The sequence below is a fragment of the Miniopterus natalensis genome, chromosome 19 (genome assembly GCF_054644295.1).
Source record: "Miniopterus natalensis isolate mMinNat1 chromosome 19, mMinNat1.hap1, whole genome shotgun sequence".
NCBI classification, from domain to species: domain Eukaryota; kingdom Metazoa; phylum Chordata; class Mammalia; order Chiroptera; family Miniopteridae; genus Miniopterus; species Miniopterus natalensis.
Window position 1 is genome coordinate 21,781,449 of NC_142099.1, and position 18,422 is coordinate 21,799,870.

At 43.6% G+C, this 18,422-nt stretch overlaps 1 protein-coding gene across 1 annotated transcript in view; it reads left to right on the forward strand.

Annotated features, from left to right (window-relative positions):
• Positions 1 to 18,422, forward strand: part of LAMC1 (laminin subunit gamma 1) — a 98,526-nt gene that overhangs the window by 44,615 nt on the left and 35,489 nt on the right. Inside the window, exon 2 of the mRNA XM_016224622.2 lies at positions 14,663 to 14,967. Within this exon, the coding sequence (XP_016080108.2) occupies positions 14,663 to 14,967 (305 nt within the window). The remainder of the gene's footprint in view (positions 1 to 14,662; positions 14,968 to 18,422) is intronic.

Consider the following 18,422-nt stretch of genomic DNA (forward strand, 5'->3'; position numbering starts at 1 on the left):
GACCCTCAGCGTGTGCCCAGTTAGCCTGAACTTTTAAGAGAGTTCTGAAAAGGGTTGGAAACAGCACCAAGCATAAGCAGGCAAATTAATAAATGTAATGCCCATATCTATTCTAAAAGACACAGGCAGGCCTATTTTATGCTAAATGACACATTCAGGTGATAGATGGTGGTCTTCCCATTGCATTGCTGGGGAAGGAAGGAAAACGGAGAAATCTAGGGAAGGCTCCCTGGACCTCGCAGGGTGGATTCGCTGCAGTAACATGCTGCATGGCTGCATTGCAACTCTAATCCGCCTACATGCGGAAGTCAATGGGGTCTTTGTTCCGAGCTTGTGAAAGAATGCATGAGCCAAGGCAGTGGGAGTTCAGTTTAGTTCCACTGTTCTGTGGATTGGGCTAATTTTCAGAAGGCTCCACATATTTACTTTTTCTGGTTAGAGAAGCAAGAGCAGAAAAACCCATTCTTTCCTGCTCCTGAAGAACTTACTGTAAAACATTGTGTGTCATTTGTTCCTTGTGGCTAGATGTGGACAGATATGTTTGATTATTTGTTTAGAGCCTGGAGATTCGACTGCTTCATTTTTTGTGCACTTAGAAACCAAAAGTTATCTTTTTCTCATCCAAAGATGAAGCAGCTGTGTGAGAACCTTGTGCTCGCAGTCAGTAGAAAAGTTTTACCCTTAAAAATGGAACCTGAATTTCTGTTACCCTTTACGGATCATTCAGTATACGCTCACTGGCAGCTAGCAATGTAGGATCTGACCGGGCACAGAATATTGGCAAAGCATTGTATGGGTTCAGAAAATTACTTGAATCTTTACAGAATGGAAGTTAGTTAGAAACCAGCCGATACTTCATGTCTCAGGTGTCATTTGTCTTTGTGGAGTCAGTTCCTGTGGCATTTTGGCATTTCTCTGGAATGTATAAGAGAAAGGATTTCAGATCTATTGGGGAGGCATCCTTAGAAATGTCACTGACACATGGGATTGTAGAATCAAGCTTCTCGGAATTGGATTTTAAAGTTCATTTTGTCAAAACTGTTTTACGGATGAGAGATAGATGCATGGTTGCTGCTTACTCCTTAGTATGGCACTGCTCGCACTTTGCTTTTAAATGATTTGTGTCGTCCCTCATAGGTCATGTGGAATTCCTTTAGGATGAGGATTGAGTGTTGTTTATCCTTGTATCTTCAGTGCCTAACCTGAGGGGCATGTAGTAAGTTTTAGCCTAGAATGAATCAGTGAATGAATGAACCAAACAGCCAACCAGGCTTATCTAAGTCACTCTCTTTCTCACATAGGGTTGCTGCTTATTTTCGAAGTCAAACACTTCTCCCCCTTTAAAAGGCACCAAGAAAAATGTACCTTAAAGTAATGGGACAGCAGGAGACAAGTCCTGGTCCTCATTACTCTCTTGTTCTGGGGGGGGAGGAGGGGGGGGGTTGGGGATATAAACAAAACATGTAAAAAAATAAGTGAGATAATTCCAGGTACTGATAATTAAATGAAAAAAAGTGCCATGAACATGAGACTTGGGGCATTGAGTTTCTCAATAAATGCCCACATGTCTCCTTTTTAGTAGAAATCTCACCCCCAGCCCTGGGCATCAGTCCATGTACCCAACAGAGAGAAAGGCTTATGCATGCTCATGGTTGAAGGACTTCTGGAACCAGAGCTGCTAAACAGAACTTCTTTGGAAGGATTAGTTCAGGCAGGGGTTAGTTCTGGCCCTCTTAGGGATGCCATCTCGATAAATGGAATTTTTGCCTTTTAGTTTTTGGAAAAGGTATTTCTCCCCCCTTTGATCTTGTTAAAGGCTGCCACATACAAAGGCTCTTTTTTATATTGCCCTGTTTTCAAAATAATTGGAAGAAGGTCTTGAAAGGTATCCTCTTAAACTTTATGTCAGTATCCAGAAAACATTGTTTCATTGTAGAATTCTGACCTGTTGTGTGTAGGAGGTGAGTCAACCTACAGTAAACAAATATTTATTGATCACTTGTTTTGTGCCAAGAGCAGTGCCCAAGAGACGGTAGAGTAGTGCTTTCCAAATTGTGGGTTACAGCTTCCTAATGTCATAAAATCAACGTAGCAAGCTGTGACTATCATTTTCTAACAAATGAAATGGACAATAGAATAGAATATCAGATTGCATCATGGTATTGCATTGTTGTCTCAAACTTGAGTTTCGTGTGTGTGTGTGTGTGTGTGTGTGTGTGTGTGTGTGTGTGTGTTGGGGTTACAACATCAAGTTTCTTTTTTACTGTGTATCATGGTCAGAAAAGCTTAAAAAAATACTATTTTAGAGAATACTCAAAAAGTATAGCTAGATCTCTTGCTTTTGAGTAAGTTAAACTCTTGTAGGGGAAAAGAAACTTCCACAAAGGAGTAAATACTCAAGTACTGAATTCTGCGGTGCATCCTGAAGAGTACAGAGGTTAGTACAAGTTGGAAGTATCATGGAGACAATGGTACTTGAACTAAACCTGGAAATACAGGTGGGGTTTGGAAGGAGTGAAGGCTAGAGGGTGACTTAGAGGTGAGAAATGGTGGATGGATAAAAAAGATGGCAGGCCTGGAGCAGAGTTTCAAGTTCTGTTGGAGTGTTTTAGGATCTGGCTTGGAGGTAGAAAGTGAAGCCCAGCTGTGCAGACTTAGGAAAGTCTTGCAGTAACACTCCTCGGGAGTTTGCACGGACCAGGTAACCTGCACAGATTCATAGGCTGGGGTGTGCTGTGATGTAGGGTGGGTTCGTAGAAGCTCCTAAGGGAATTTCTTCTAGGTGGGTGTTGGATACCAAGTCTTTGGCATCAGATCAAAGAGAGCCAGGAAGGACTTTGGCTGCCGGCCAGAATGTAAATAGAAAGGTAGAGCAAGTCCCATTGTGGGGCCTGTGAAACACTCCCTCGGATGAGAGCTGCCGCACTGTCTGTTTGAAATACGGCAGAGGATGGACTTCAAGAACATTTCTTCTGATATCACCGCTAAATGTTTGCTCTCACCGTGGAAGGAAAAGCAGATAAGAAAGGCTCCTGTTTTTGAAGTACTGGGAGTCTGACCGACCTACCTGAAGGATGCTCTGCAAATAATTTGTCACGTTCTTTTGTTTGCCCTCAGTGTCCCCTCACTGGATGTGGTGTATACATAATTTATAAGACAACTTCGGGAGTGCTCACAAAAAGTTCCTCCTCCCCGAATAGGGACATTGAAACTACTATTTTCTTTCTTTTTTTTTTTTTTTTTTGAAAAATAAAAACCCTCTTTACTACTTTACTAATTGCACAGAAATTTAAAACAAAGAAATTTCTGAAGTTATAATGTACGTTAAAGGGAAAGTGATTTAACTAAAAAAGCGCCTTTAAACATGACTAATCAGAAAAAGTATATTTAGGCATGACTAATTTGTAACATTGAGTACATCAGTAATTTTGGTTGACTTCTGGCTGGAAGTTTTGGTTCTCCATTGTAGTAGATTATCAAATGTTCTAGACTGAGGCTATACTAGAGGAAATTCAGTGTTTAATCCCAGTCATTAGGAAAAATAAGCAGACCCTTGGATCTGAGAGTGCAAGATCGCTCCCAAATAGAGACGCACTAGCAGATCCAAGCACAGCCCACGGAGGGGAAGGGATGCGAAGAACCCGAACTCCAGTGTCTGTAAAATACTGCGTAGCGTGCACATTTCCATTCCTCTGCAGAGACGGTGGGGGTGAATGAAAAATGCAAAAGGGGCCGTATTCATTCATACTTATGGGGTATCTGCTCACAATCAGTCACTTGTGGACAGAGTGACAGTTGGCAAAGCATTTTCATGATGTAAAAGGCCTGTCTGCTCAGAAGAGCAGAGGCACAAGGAGACCTGTGTGAAGGACTGAATTCCTTCCCACCCAGCGGACAGGGAGGGAGGTTCTCCCAGAGATCTGAATGGGATCCGCTTGCCTTTTCCACTTTGTGTGTGGTTTTCAACATGTCCCAGCTCTGATGGCTGTCTGAATTGATTAGTCGGGCTCCCTCCTTTCACTGCTGTTACTGCTTATTAAGTCTCCACTTGGGGGGCACCACTGGGAAAATGGTGTGACTTTTTTCAAGTGTTGTTTTCCTTGTCTTTCTGCTTGGCTGCTTCATTTCTGTGGGCCATATAAGAGCTAACGGGTATTATTGAATCTCCATCCCCTCACCTTTTAACTGCTAATCTTTGTGCCTGTTCATTTACCTCCTTTCTGCAGGGCCAAGGAAATCTGAATGTGTCCTCTATTGTCACAAAAAACATGAAAGAAGGAGGAAGTACATTCAGAAATTTTACAAGATTAATAGCAATTCAAATACATTTGATACCTAGAATTACTTATTTCACAGGTACAGTTTGCCAGCCTTAGATTCTAAACTATTAACGATGTGTCCTAAGGCTTAAGTCTGGAAGGAGGTGGAACAGGGGCCTCCAAGTATTTCTAACATGAAAAATAAAAGGTCATCCTCTGTATAGATAGTGTGTGAATGTTGGGAGAGAATTTAAAACCCAGAATATCAAGTCTGGATTTTTTGGAGTGTTCTTCTAATTCTTCAGTCAATCTCAATCTCCCCCCGCCCTTATTTCTTACCCTTCACTTCCACCCCTTCTCTCTGATATCAATGTGAATGTCTGGTGCTTTGCCCTAAAGCCTAAATATATATATTTTAAATACATACCTGAAATTTCTTCTCTGAAAAGTAAATATTTCCACATTGGTCTTTAACCAGCAGAATGTTAACACCCTCCCTGAAAATGCCAACACTACCCGACAGAGACTGGGATTAAACAAGTCTAGGCTACTAGACAAAGGAGAAAAAGTGTTTTCTTATCTTTTTGAGTCCACTGAAGCAGAAGTTAACTCTTTGCTTCCAGATTTGTTCCTTGCCATTGAGAATTGCTGTTGGTCTTGTATCATTTTATTAAGTATTAGTAATGGTTGGGAGGAGGCAGAAAGGACAGGAACCAGAAGGGATGGGGAATTTGGTTTTTGGGGAATCCTGACCATTGTCTGCATGAAAAGAATAGCACTGCAAAGCCCTGGCGGTAGGTGGGTTTTCTCAAAATCAAACATATATTTCCACTTGCCTGGGATATAGGGCCTTGAGGATACAAATTGAATGACTGAGGAAATTCGCATGGAGAGAAATGTTGGAGAGTTTGGGTTCAGTTGGCCCAGTCACCCCAAGCCTCCATGGAGTTTAACCATCTGTATATGGGGTGAGCAGCCCCTGTGGAGTTTAACCATCTGTATGTGTCTTAGAGAAGATAAACTGTTATTCTGGTTCACTGCTCAGGCCTGCACAGTTAACACTTGCAATTAATTTTACCTTGAAATACTTGGCATGTGAAAGTCAGAGTCACCACTCACAAGCGCCTTAGTTCGTTCAGCAGTGTAGCACCAGGTCAGAAGCCTCTTCCTACCTGAGTCTTCAAAGGGTGAGAACCAGGATGAAGAAGAGTTTGCAGTAGGGCAGTATTTCTCAAATGTGCACAAAAATCACCTCACGTGCTCTTTAAAATACAGATTTGGGGAACTCACCCAGACCTTACCAAAATAGAACTTCTGGGGATCAGGCATCACAGTTTGCATTTTTTCCAGAAGCTCTCTAGGTGATTCTACCAGCCAGGCTGGAACCTTACATGGGCCAGATTATGGGAACCACCGGAGCAGGAAAGCCTAGATCTGTGCCGGTCTACTGGGGAGGTCCCTCCAGGGCTCGTGTGGGTTTTGAACTGTTTTGGAACCAGATGACTATTTTCAGTTAGATACTTAAGCGATCCTGTTAATTCCATTATTTTTGTTAATTCCACTGTTTCTTTTTTCTTGAAGGAGGTCTTTGGGAAGGCTCTCTCTCAAAGTATTTCATCATGGACCAAAGTGGGTCTCTTTTACCCACGCTAATCCATCGACACCTCCAGAGAGGGTCCTCGCTGTTCAGTGCTACACTGGATCACCCCTGTCAACATAGCACATGCTGTCTTCCCACCTTTAAAAGCAATTTTTCCTTGAACCCTCTCTTTTCCCCTTCATCCACCGTCTCATTTCTTTATAGAAAAATTACTCAGGACATTGTCTTTATCAACTGTTTCCAAACTCTGTCTCCCCCCTGCCCCAAACATTTTCTGGCTTTCATCCCTGCCACTCTACCAAACCAGTTGTCAGGTAACCTCCAGGCTGTTCAGTCCACTGGCCAGTGTGCAGTCTTCATCTTTCTCAGTCTTTCAGGCGCGTTTCACTCAATTGATCACTCTTTCCTTATTGAAAAAAAAATTTTTAACTTGGTTCTAGATTCTACCCGTGATTCTCTTTGTGCTTCAGTGTCTGATCCACCTCCGTTTCCTTTGCCGAGTCTTCTTACCTCTCTCATCTCTAAAAGCTGGCATGTCCCAAGACCCAGCTCCCGACTCCCCTTCTCTGTTCATTCCCTAGGTGTTTTCATCTAACCCCATGGCTTTTAGTTCTGTCTGACTGCTGATGACTTCTAGATTTCTTTCTCCTGCTTGGACCTCTCCCTGAAATCCAGACTTAATTGCCTACTTGACATCTCCACTCAGATGTTTCGTAAGCGTCTCCAATTTAAAATGTCCAGAACAGAATTCCCAATTTCCTTCCACTCCATCCCCACCCCCCGGTCCTCCCATGTTCTTCATTATCTCAGCAGATGGCAACTGCTTCTTTCTAGTTACTTATGGAACAGCCTCCACCTGACATCCAGTCATCAGTAAAACTGGTGCACTTTCCCCTCCAGGCATGGCCGGATTCTGATCACTGCTCACCGCTTCTGCCCTGGACCAAGCTAGCCTTATCTCTTGCCTGGGTGATTGCAAAAGACCCCCGATCAGCCTTCTTGTCCCTGTAGTTTCCTCTGTAGTCTTTTGTCAATAAAGCAGCCAGAGCGATCCTTTTAAAACACTAGTCAGATCACGTTACTCTGTACAAAACCCTCCGGTGGGTTTTCATCTCATTCAGAGTAGAAGCCAGTCTTATGGTGGCCTGCAAGGCCTACGTGATGGGCAGGCCGTCCTCCCCTCAGCCTCTCTGACCTTATCTGCTATACATTCCTTCTTGTTCACTCGTATTTCAGCCCCACTGGCCTCGTCGCCTGCCCTGGAACTTGCCAACATGCTCCTGCCTAATGGTATTTGCCTTTGTCCTTGCTGGAATGCGCTTCCCCCATATGTGTTTCCCTTCTCCTGAGTTCTCCTCAAATGTCCTTGTCCACCTCAGGCCATCCCTGGTAACGCTGTATTAAATGGTATTCCTCCCCCATGTTCCCCACTTTGTTCTTCCCCACGTCATGTATCATCTGACACAAAATCTTTGTTTTTGTTTTTGCTTCTTATCTATCCTTTACCCACCTCCACTCCCTGCTGTGCCCTAAGCCCTACAAAGTTGGGACCTTGTCTGTGTGATTCTCTTCCGTAGCCCCAGTGCCTAGAACGGTGACATAGTAGCTGCTCAATAAATATTTGTTGAATGAATGGAAAAAATTGGACTGGGAATGATCAAGACCAGTTATAGCTGTTGACCTTGCTTGACCTAATGGGTGGCTACAGTAAGAAATTAAGCAATTGTGAAAGCCGAGAAAGACATTTTAGTATTTAAGATATTTTATATTTGTAGTTATTTCTTTTTTTGAGGACAAAAGAAGTATATGACCTGGGGAAATAAGAGGCCACGTTTATTAGGAATTAAAGAAACTGGAGAGTAAAAGGCATTCTAGCAAAACGAAGAATGGGGTATTCCAAATAGCTCGTCATGGTGGACCTCAGCTTAACTTCACTTAGCAAAGAGTTCCATCTAGAGTCTCTCATTTTATATAAGAATCTCTCTCCCAGCCAGATTTTCTCATTGTTTTTTTACATTCTTTTCTCTTATGGGTGAAAGTCAATGTATAGCCAGTTCTCAATAGTGTATGGACATCACAGAAGACATTGCTTCCGTAAAATTGTGGTGTCTTTTTCCTTTTCATAGCTAAACAATTTTACATTTTAAAAATATGGGTTTTACTTATGCAGCGTATAAATTCAACGCCTCTTTATTTCTATAGCTTATTTCCTTAGTAGTGTAATTAACTTCTTTGCTTTCTTTAGGTGACTCCATTAAATCCCACATGTCAGTCAGTTCCCTGTAGTTAGAACTCTGTTGTTCCACAGGGTGGATTTTTTGCCTCAGCGCGGATGAGTGGGAGTAAATGCTGGCTTCATTCCTCTAGCTCAGCTCAAGGATTTCAGGCATGCTTGTGACCTACTAGCCTGAATTAGGGCTAGTATTGAGTCTTGTAAGCAGGAAGTTTGGGTTAAGAGGGCATATGCCCAGTTCTTGGCTTGGAATTTCACTTGGGAATCTTGTCTCTTCTGGTGACGGCTTCCAATAAAATGACAAAGATACACATATTAGGATACATTTATATTTCAATAATGGAAAATATCTGTTGCCTCTGACAGTGATATGCTCCTATTTGAAATTACTTTCAAGAGCGTTTGATGTTGTAGTGTTCAGTGAAGAATTCTGATTCTCTGTGTTCACGCGACAGCTGTCTGATGATACCATTTTTAATTAACGTGTTAACCCAGATCAGTGTTGACCCTTCCATTTGCTGAAGAGCATATGGCCTTTTTGGATGGTGCAGTTGGGCAACTCAAGCAGGAGTTTATGTTCGGATGATTGCTGGGCTGGGTTAGTGTCGTGTCCTCAGCAGTAGCACCAATTGGTAGTTTTGGGAGATGAAGTGTCTTCTTTGGCTTACACTTTAAATTTGGTGCTTTAAATGGAAACATTTAGTTTCCTTAAGAGATTGTGAGTTTATCTTCCCCAAATCATGCCAGTATATTTCAAAACTTTTATTTTTTATTTTTATTTTTCCCTTAGCTCCTTTGTCATGCTATACCATTATTTTTATAAATAGCCTGTGGTGTAGAATTTTACTGGCTTTAAGCAAGATTCAGATGGTTGTCTTTACTTCTCTTTTATCTACCTACTCTGTTACATCTCGGGTGGCAGCTTGGAGTTGAAACTCTCCATATTCCAGCACTACTCACCTTAGCAGGTCTTTCTGTTGTGACAGTGACATATGTGATGGGACGTGCTTACTGCATATACTCGGGAAATTTGAACTGTTGAAGCCTTTTTTTTATTTATTGGAAAGTATACTTTCTCCAGTCGTAAATTCCATTGCATTTATTTTAATAAATTCAATTAAAAATGACTGTTTTATACCAAGCTATAAAGGTTACTTGTCCTCGTAACCTTTCTAGCTCAGTATAAGTTGTACTGAATTAGATGTACTTCCTGTGGAACTGTGCCCTGGTACTATTGACAGCAAGCTGATTGACAGGCCAATACAAAGGGGCACTGAAATTGAAGGGAAAGGACCAGGATATAAAGTTTTTAAAAACAACCTATTTCAAAGATGTTTTAGACTCATCTTTAAATGAGTTAGTTTAGCCTTTTAACAGGCAGTTAGGACGGAGTTTCCCAGCAGTAGGAATGACTCCATACACCCAGATCACTTCCGCACGTTCTGCATGTGTTCATCCGTTCTTTTCCTACTCACCCGTCTGTGTCTACTTGAGGATCCCACATTCAGCATTAACTTGGCGCTGGGTCATCTTGATTGGCAAGGCCGTATTTGGACAGCCTGTCTGCTGAGGTGGAGCGATAACAGCTGGAACACAGCTGTACACGTTTTCCTGGGAACTCTTGTTTCAGCCAGCAGTTGCACCACTCACAAAATGGGAAACATTTTCAAATAGTTGCTTTTGGTGACTACTGTTTGTGTTAACTGTTTGGAGGATGCCATTTAGCAGCCTAAACATCTATCGTCGCTAGTGGACCTTAAGTGCTACAACCTTATTAAAGCTTTTATATTCCGAAGATCAAGCCTGACTGCAAGAAAAACAGTCACTTTATGATTCTAAGTTCGCCCGTAAGTACAATAGTGAATCAGTGACTCCCAGTCGGAGACTTCAGAATGGACTTCTTTTCTTCATCTGATTCAGGCCACCGAAGGGCATGCTGAAGTTTTGCAAAATTCTGTGTGGCCATTGTCGTTCATTACTTCATTGTGAAGCAGGCTGTTTTCCAAGAAACTCATGGAATTCTCCCGAGCCGCACATAACAGAGAAGCGTTTATGTTCGCCAGAAGTCAGTACTTGACTCCAGTTCTAAGACAGGAAGGGTTTCTCCCCTGCTCAGCGATTAGAAATACTTCACCACGTAGGAGGCCTAAGCGGAATTCTTTGGCTTGGCCCCGTGTGAACAAAGGCTGATTCTCGTTGTTCAGGCGGCCCCCTCCCCTTCTCTCATTCCCTCGCCAGCATGAACTGCAGGATTCAGAGCAGGAAGTATTAGTTAATTTTGTGTGCTTCATTCTAAACATCTGCACTTGAGGCTTTTTGTTTATGGGAGGAATGTGGTAGGGAGAGGGGACAGGCAGTAGGACATTCAGAAGCTAAATATTTTCTTGAGGGTGTGTATATCCATGGTTAGCCTTCATGGGCATGAACGTGAGGTGAGGGGTGGAAGATGCCCGAGTTGTGTAGTTGCTGGGACACTTTGCAGACGTGCACTTACTGATTTTCTTAATTGATTGCTTGGCCTCTTCACCTTCAAGTCAGACTGTCTACTTTGATGGTCTCTGGGATGATAGTATGGTGGCTGTCATTGGACTGGAAATCAGGAGACCTGGTCAGTCTCCTGCTCATCTGCCATTGAACTAGGTCTTTGTACTTCAGGCACTGTGAAATGAGTAGGATGGACAGATAAAGAGTCGATGCCCGGCCGGGTGTGGCTCAGCAGTTGGGTGTCCACCTAGGATCGAGGCGATCGGGGTTCGATTCCCGGTCAGGGCACATGTCCGGGTTGCGGGCTCAATCAATGACTCTCTCATCATTGATGTTTCTATCTCTCTCTCCCTCTCCCTTCCTCTCTCTGAAATCAATAAAGATATATTTTTTAAAAAAAAAGTCGGTAAGTATGGTGAGAAAGAGAGCACATGATAGGTCTCAGTTGTAGCTGTTTAACGGAATAAAAAGTAGCTCCTTCCTTTCCTAGTTTTCCTTACTCATGGTTGCAGGTAATTCTTCATAGCACAGAAACTAAGCTTTGACTCTTCTGCTCTTATTATCTGTATTTACTTCTGTATTATTCAGAATAGTTTCCAAATTTCTTGAAGTAACTTCAGTCAATCTTATCTTATTGTCCTTCCATTGGACCTGTGTAGAAAATTACACCTTCACAAAGATGTCCATACAAAGTCATGACCTCCTACCCTCCTCTGCTGTCTCATCAGCAAGCCACCTTTTTCTCTAGTCAGCTCTTTGCTAGTCTGTACAGTGGCTCCTAGGAAGTGTCTACATTCTCTTCAAATAGTCCTGACCCAATATTCCCCACCAGATTTGTGCCCAACCCCTTAGCAGACACCCTTGATTTTCACTGCACAGAAATAAAAAGTCACCAGTTAGAATTCTTTCAACTTCCATCTCTTAAAACCTACATAGTCACTTGCATTTGCACCCAGATAGAAAGCAGGGATGTGGGTTGCCTCCTGCATGTGACTGCCTCAGTCACAATCTTGTGTCCCAGTCTTGTGGAATGAGTAAAAGACTTGACAGTGAAACAGAATGTCAACAGGGTAAAAGTAGAGGAGGCTTTCAGAAGTAGCTCCTGTTCCCCATCACGCTCCATCAGTGACCAAGTTACTGTTGATATCTGCTGCTCACTCAGATCCATTTGCTTCTTTCCATCAGCTGTCCCTACTCTTAATTCAGCCACTGTCATCTCCCTGGGATTACTGCCACATCTTCTTAACTATTCTCCCCATCCTTGAATCCTGTCCCTTCCAACCTAGGCTCTGCACAGTGGCCAGAGTGATCTTTCAAAAAATCCAACCAGATCATGCACTTCCTGACATAAATCCTTCAATGGCTTGCCATTGCTCTTATGTTGAAGTTGCTCTTTAGCATGGCTTCTGGCCGGTGCATTCTGCCTCCTAGTTAGCTCATCTCCAGTTCCAGCCATACCACTCAACTCTGATTCCTCCAGTGATTATTTCTCTGTCCTTTGGGCTTTCATGCATGCTCTCTCATCTGCCTGGACAACTGATCCCTGTTTGCTTAGCTAGTTCCTCTGCATTCCTCAGGTCTTGGATTTAGATGTCACGTCCTCTGGAAAACATTTCTTGACCTCACAAATCTGGATTAGGTGACTTTCCTCCATGTTCTCAAATCATTATGTACTTCCCCTGTTATAGCCCACCTCACATGGAAGTGCAGTGGTCTGTAACCACTGCCAAGTGGACTGCAACTCTGCGGGCAGTGCATGTGGCTGTCTTGTGGTATGGACTGGGTGTGCGTCCTTCTCAGATCACCACAGCAGCCCTTCTTCTTCCAACTATGGCCATAGGTTAGGATGAGAAAGGCCTTTCTGAAAAGGAGGCTGGACGAGGGAAGGCCAGCACCTGCAAGGTAGGCTGCTTCCAGGTTTAATGCTAGCAAGGTTGCTGTCAGGATGTGTCAGCAGTGAGAGTGAGCACATACTCCCATTTTTTTCTGGATATAGCTTTGTGGTACAAATGTTGGTCTAGAACATAAGAGCACCCTGATCCACTTTACCTTCTCTCCTTTGATCCAGTCTCCTGCAGGCTGGGTTGCTAAAGAAAAATGAGATTGAGATATCAGAAATGTAGACAGAGTGGAAAAGTAAGGGCCATCTGTAATCTAGAGATTAGTGAGTAAGCCTTTGAACATCCCCGGCCACCTCCTCCTGGGTAAACTGAGTGGTGTTACCATTCTAGAATGTCTTAGATACTGTATTATAACCTCACTCTCACTCAAAAATGATGTCTTGACATTTTTTATAGTAGAGACAAGTTAAATTTGCGTTCTTTTAACAGGAGGGTTGCAAACTATTTCTACAACCTGTGTGCAGGTAAAATGTTGCATTGCGTCCTAGGTAGAAGGTCCAGGCTGGTATAATACCCTTTGGCACTGTACCAGGTAGTCCCGGGAACAATCAGGCCCTATGTGTGAACATACTCAGGATCCTAGTTCAGGAATTTTCTTACCCTTTTATAATAAACTTTATATTTGTATAGAGTTTTACAAGGAATCAAATATATACAAGATCTTAGTTTGACCTTGTAACAGGTCTTGGAAGTAGGTGGCTCAGGGATTATCATTTTCACAGAGAGGAGCAGAAGTCACAGTTGTTGAGGGAGGCAGGGCCTGAACTCAGGTCTCACAGTGCCCAGTCCTGTGTTCTTCCCATCATGCCACATGCCCTTGTGTTCAAGGTCATACGTGTGTGTCCTTCATGTATATAGGGGACAGTTAATTAAACCTCTCTTTTAAGATCTGGACCAGTTGAGAAATAGAGTCAGATACGGCTCATCACATCAGTTTTATAGATAGACTGGGTTGAAGAACAGAGCCTGGACACAACTCATATGGACTTTCTGCTCTTAGTCCCGCCGTCCCCCATTCCCCCGCCCCTCAACACCGTGATCGTCACTCTAGCCTAGAAGCAGCAAAGAAAAGAGAGTGTCAGAACTAATTTCCAAATGAATGGTGATGCAAAACAGTTGCACACGGCCTCTTTTGCCCACCTGAAGGCACACTGGCTGGCAGCCAGGCAACCCTGGCTGTCAGATGTGCTCCAGCAGCTGTAGGGAGCTGTCTGACCCAGTGACCCTTCTTCCGGAGGGATGACAGTCCACTGACTCCTCCCTTTGCTGCCCTTCGCTGACCAGAGCTCGCCTCTCACCTATTCTCTTTTGAACATGTTCAAACACAACTTCTTTAAACCACCTTTCTCTTTTTCTGTTTATTCAGCCACTGGAGGAATTTTTTCCTTCTTGCCTGCTCTACACCCTGCCCCATATCTCAACAACTGTCCTTACTGCCTCAGGTTTCTCTTTCTTAATCTGGTAGATTAGTAGCATCGTAGTGCTCATGATATTTTTCTTGCATCAGGAAGTCATATTATGGTTAATACGGAATGAGTTTGTAAAAATTTTGAAAGTGCCCAGAGTACTCACTTTCTTTTTTTTTTAAATATATCTTTATTGATTTCAGAGAGAGGAAGGGAGAGGGAGAGAGAAAGATAGAAACATCAGTGATGAGAGAGTCATTGATCGGCTGCAGCCCGCAACCCGGGCATGTGCCCCGACCAGGAATCGAACCCTGATCGCCTGGATCCTAGGTCAACGCTCAACCGCTGAGCCATGCCCAGCTGGGCGAGTACTCACTTTCAAAAACCTTTTTTTCTGTCTTTCATTTAAGTTTTTGCTGAGGCCTCAGCATTAAGAATAAATGTACTTTTTCATTCAATTTAATTTTTAATAGTGTAAACACAGTACTAATATATGCTTCAATTTCCATGGCAAACGAAATTTCAGCAACCTGTGTCATAAATAGGCTTTTATGAGCTAACTTATGAACCAGCTATAATGTACATTTCTGTGGGAGAACGGGCTCTGCTGCAGGCGTCGACTGGCCTGTCGGACACAGCTGATGTGTTGTGTGTTCTGGAACCTTCTTAGCCTGGTGTGCACAGGGTGGTTGGTATACTCTTTCCAAAGCGGACAGGGAATAGAGGGACTGTCGTTGCTTCACACAGGACATATGAACTTCGATGTGTTTGTCCCACAGGGAAATCTTTCGACATCACCTATGTGCGCCTCAAGTTCCACACCAGCCGGCCGGAGAGCTTCGCCATTTACAAGCGCACGCGGGAGGACGGGCCCTGGGTGCCCTACCAGTACTACAGCGGCTCCTGCGAGAACACCTACTTCAAGGCCAACCGCGGCTTCATCAGGACGGGCGGGGACGAGCAGCAGGCCTTGTGCACCGATGAGTTCAGCGACATCTCCCCGCTCACGGGGGGCAACGTGGCCTTCTCCACCCTGGAGGGAAGACCCAGCGCCTACAACTTTGACAATAGCCCTGTGCTGCAGGTAGGCGTCCGGAGGGAGGCTTTGAGCCAGCTGGTTCTTTCCTGTACAGGATGCAGGGAGATGGTGGTAGCGGGGGCCTCTGGTCCTCCAGCAAGACGGACAGCTGGCTTTTCTTCGGCTCCCCTGCATACTCTCACTAAGTAAAGGAAAGCCGTTTCGTTCCTGTTCCCCAGATGATGTTTGTTCTTATGTTCTCATGCACTTGCAAGTGTATCCTGGGATATGTAAACTTTACAAAACTTTTAAAAAGTTGGACCGTTTTAACTCCAGTGTTTGTACTGGAAGTGGAAGCACTTTGCTTCTGACCTTGTGAAGAGGGTATTTGAATTCATCTACTCAGTTTTCTTGCATCCTTTCTTACCTTTTCTTTGATTGGACAAAATAAACAATATTTTATTAGCAACAGGGAACAACTGAGGCAGGATAGTTAAGAATGCCACCTTCATTCATTATTGTGCCAGGGAATTCTGATGGGGTTTGTCTGGTACCGTTGCCAGTCGCGAAAACCCCATATCGCCTGTGGCACTTGTGTTTGTGACAGTGTGTAGGTTCCGCTGGTATCGTGCTCAGGCATTGTTATAGAAACTTCTCCCTGTTTAGCAATAGAAAGAATTAAAGATTTCTTTTTTTTCCCCTCATGAATGCTGTGTACGTATTCCTCATACACCATAATATGGAATCTTTCTGTATTGCTTGGATTTCTGTGAATTTTTTTTACTGTTCTGGCTGTTCGATCATGGAGAGACCAATGAGCCTCATGCCATACTCAGCACGTTAACACGGAATTGGCGATACGTCTGTCTTGTGGCTGAAGCTAACATCTAAATGGGGGCAGCCTGTATTAATTGACTGAGAAGAGAGATACTGGATGTGGGTTTGCAAATGCTATGTTTGTTTCATGAAAAGCTATTGTGATTTCTCAGTAGGGAATCCCCCATTTTGGGGGGCTGCTTTATGCTTTTGTGTCTCATTCTTTCTCTCTGGAATTTATGATGTTCAAGACTCTTTCTCTAATTTGGTTGTATGGTTTTGGACAGTGGCAAAAGATGACAGTATATTTCTCTGCGAGTCCAGGTCTTTCCTTCCATTGTATTTCTGTATGCCGCTGGCTAGGAGATTATAAATCTTGATTTTGGTAAACTCTGAGACTATAGCGAGCAATGAATATGTTTGCAGTGGTCCTTTAGAAAAGTTTTCCTTGCATTTGCAATAAGAGGTGTTCAGAGTAAATGGCAGGAAGAATAGCTGACTTTGATAGATGAAAGAGCAGGAGACTGCATGCCTAGGAGAGGAGCAATCTACAAAGACTCTTCAAGTTGACCTGGCAAACATGTGCTAGCTTTGTTTCTTCCCACACAAATTACTGTGTTTTACTCTCCTGGAGAAGCAGCGGTATAGCCAGTAGGAAAAAGCAGTGATGTAATGTTGTGGCTGGTTTTCTGGCACCTTTGCTAACTATGTGCCTTGTCAGCCTGTCCTGAAGCCGTTTCCCCAGCTATAGGAATTCTGGTGTTTGCTCCTCTTGTTCCACAGGAACTCACGAGACTTAATGTGGAAAAAATGCTATAAGCGTCTGTACTAGATTTGGTCAGTTGGCATCATGATGCAGAGACATTAATTATGTGTCTCTGGATGTAAGAGCTCTGGCTCTGAGACCCAGTTGCCAAGGGGGTTTAACTTCCAGCTGATCTGACAAAGAGGAGAGAGGCCGTGCGCCCTTTCCTCATCACTCCCTATGCCACTCTCCAGAAGCTGTGATCTCCTGACAAAGAAAGGAGACCCTTCTTGGTTTCACTGTATCTGGATATTACTAAGCATGCATTGATTTAGAATAATAATTAGCATTTGTTACAGCACTTACTATAATGTGCCCCAATGTGACAAGCATTGTTCTAAGGCCTTTAGATATATTAGATACATTAATTCAGTTAACCCTCATGATAACTATAAGGTAGATGCTTTTATTATCTCCATTTTACAGATGAGGAATCAGAGGCCCAGAAAGAATAAAATCACTTGCCTCCAGTCAAACAGCTTTAAGTAGCCAAACTGGCATTCAAAACCCAGAAAGTCTTGTGCCAAGGTCTGCTCTTTTGAAGGTTCCCACTATGAAAAAAAAACAAAAAAAAGGCTTAGATTCAGCCCTTGAGAAGCTTTTATTCAGGAGAGCTGTGGTAAAGGTGAAGGCTGCAGAAGATATAACAAGCATTAAACACAGATATGTTTAGCTATTGACATTACAGACGACTGAAAGATTCCTAGCATTGTGGCCATGTGTGGGAGTTGTTATTGGAGTTCCAAGTTTGGATGCGGTGAAATCATCATGTCTTCTCCTTTCTAATTATACTTGGAGGCTTCGTGGAGATTAGCTTTTCCGAGCTGTGTTGTTCTATCTGCCAGGTGTTTGGCAGTGCTTCTTAATCAGGGGTGTGCCTCCCAGTCTCGTGTGGAGCCTTCGGAAAGCACAGACGCCCACAGCCCTGCACTCGCTCGTTAAGTCTCCATCAGTGATTCGAGATGCAGCCCGGGAGAGGACTTGAAGTGCAGATGGTGTCTTTGGGTGGTTATATGTAATGCACCGCTCCATACTTAATGGTTTTAAACAACCATGACCTGTCATTTCTCATTGAGTCTGTGTTGCCCTGGGCTCGCTCGCTGGCAGGTGAGCTGGGTTTCTCTCTCCCTGTGGTGTTTCACTCTCAAGGAGGCCAGTCTGGGCTTCTTCACGTGATGGTGGAATTACTCCAAGAGGACATATCCCAGTGCACACGTGCTTATTAAGCCTCAGCTTGTGTCACATTTGCTGATGTCCTCTCAGCTAAAGCAAATCACATGCCCAAACCCAGAATCACTGTGGAAAGGGGCTCCTCAGGGTGGGGACAATATGTTGGCATTATTAGTATAACAGTCTACCTGTTATAATGTAAACAGACTAACAGTAACTCAATGAAAGGATATTTATTACAAGGGCTTCGATATCATAAAACCTGGGAGAAAACTACAACCCTCGGCCATCGTGGTACATATACCAAGTCAATCAGCTGTGGTTTCTTCACATTTATTCATTTGCTCAGCAAATGTTATTTGAGCACCTCCTGTGCTAGGGGAACTGCAGTGAACAAAACAAAAAATTCCTGCCTGTGTGGGGCTTACCGTTTGGTGGTGATGGTGGCAGAAACAGACAATGTAAATAAAATAGCGAAGGGAAATAGGGAGTTTGAGGGTGGTAGCAATTTTAGATAGGGTGGCCCGGGAAGGCCTCACAGAGAAGTGAAATTGTGGGGACGGTCAGTACAGAGACTGACTCTGATTGGCTGAGGCCAGTATAATGATTTATTGCTTGTACTTGGAGCCTCTCCTAGATCTGTTGCAGTGGGTTGGCTGTGGGTGGAGGAGACAGTGGCCAGCATGTCTTGTACAAGTGTGGAGTCACATGAGCTCTGTGCTCGTATCTC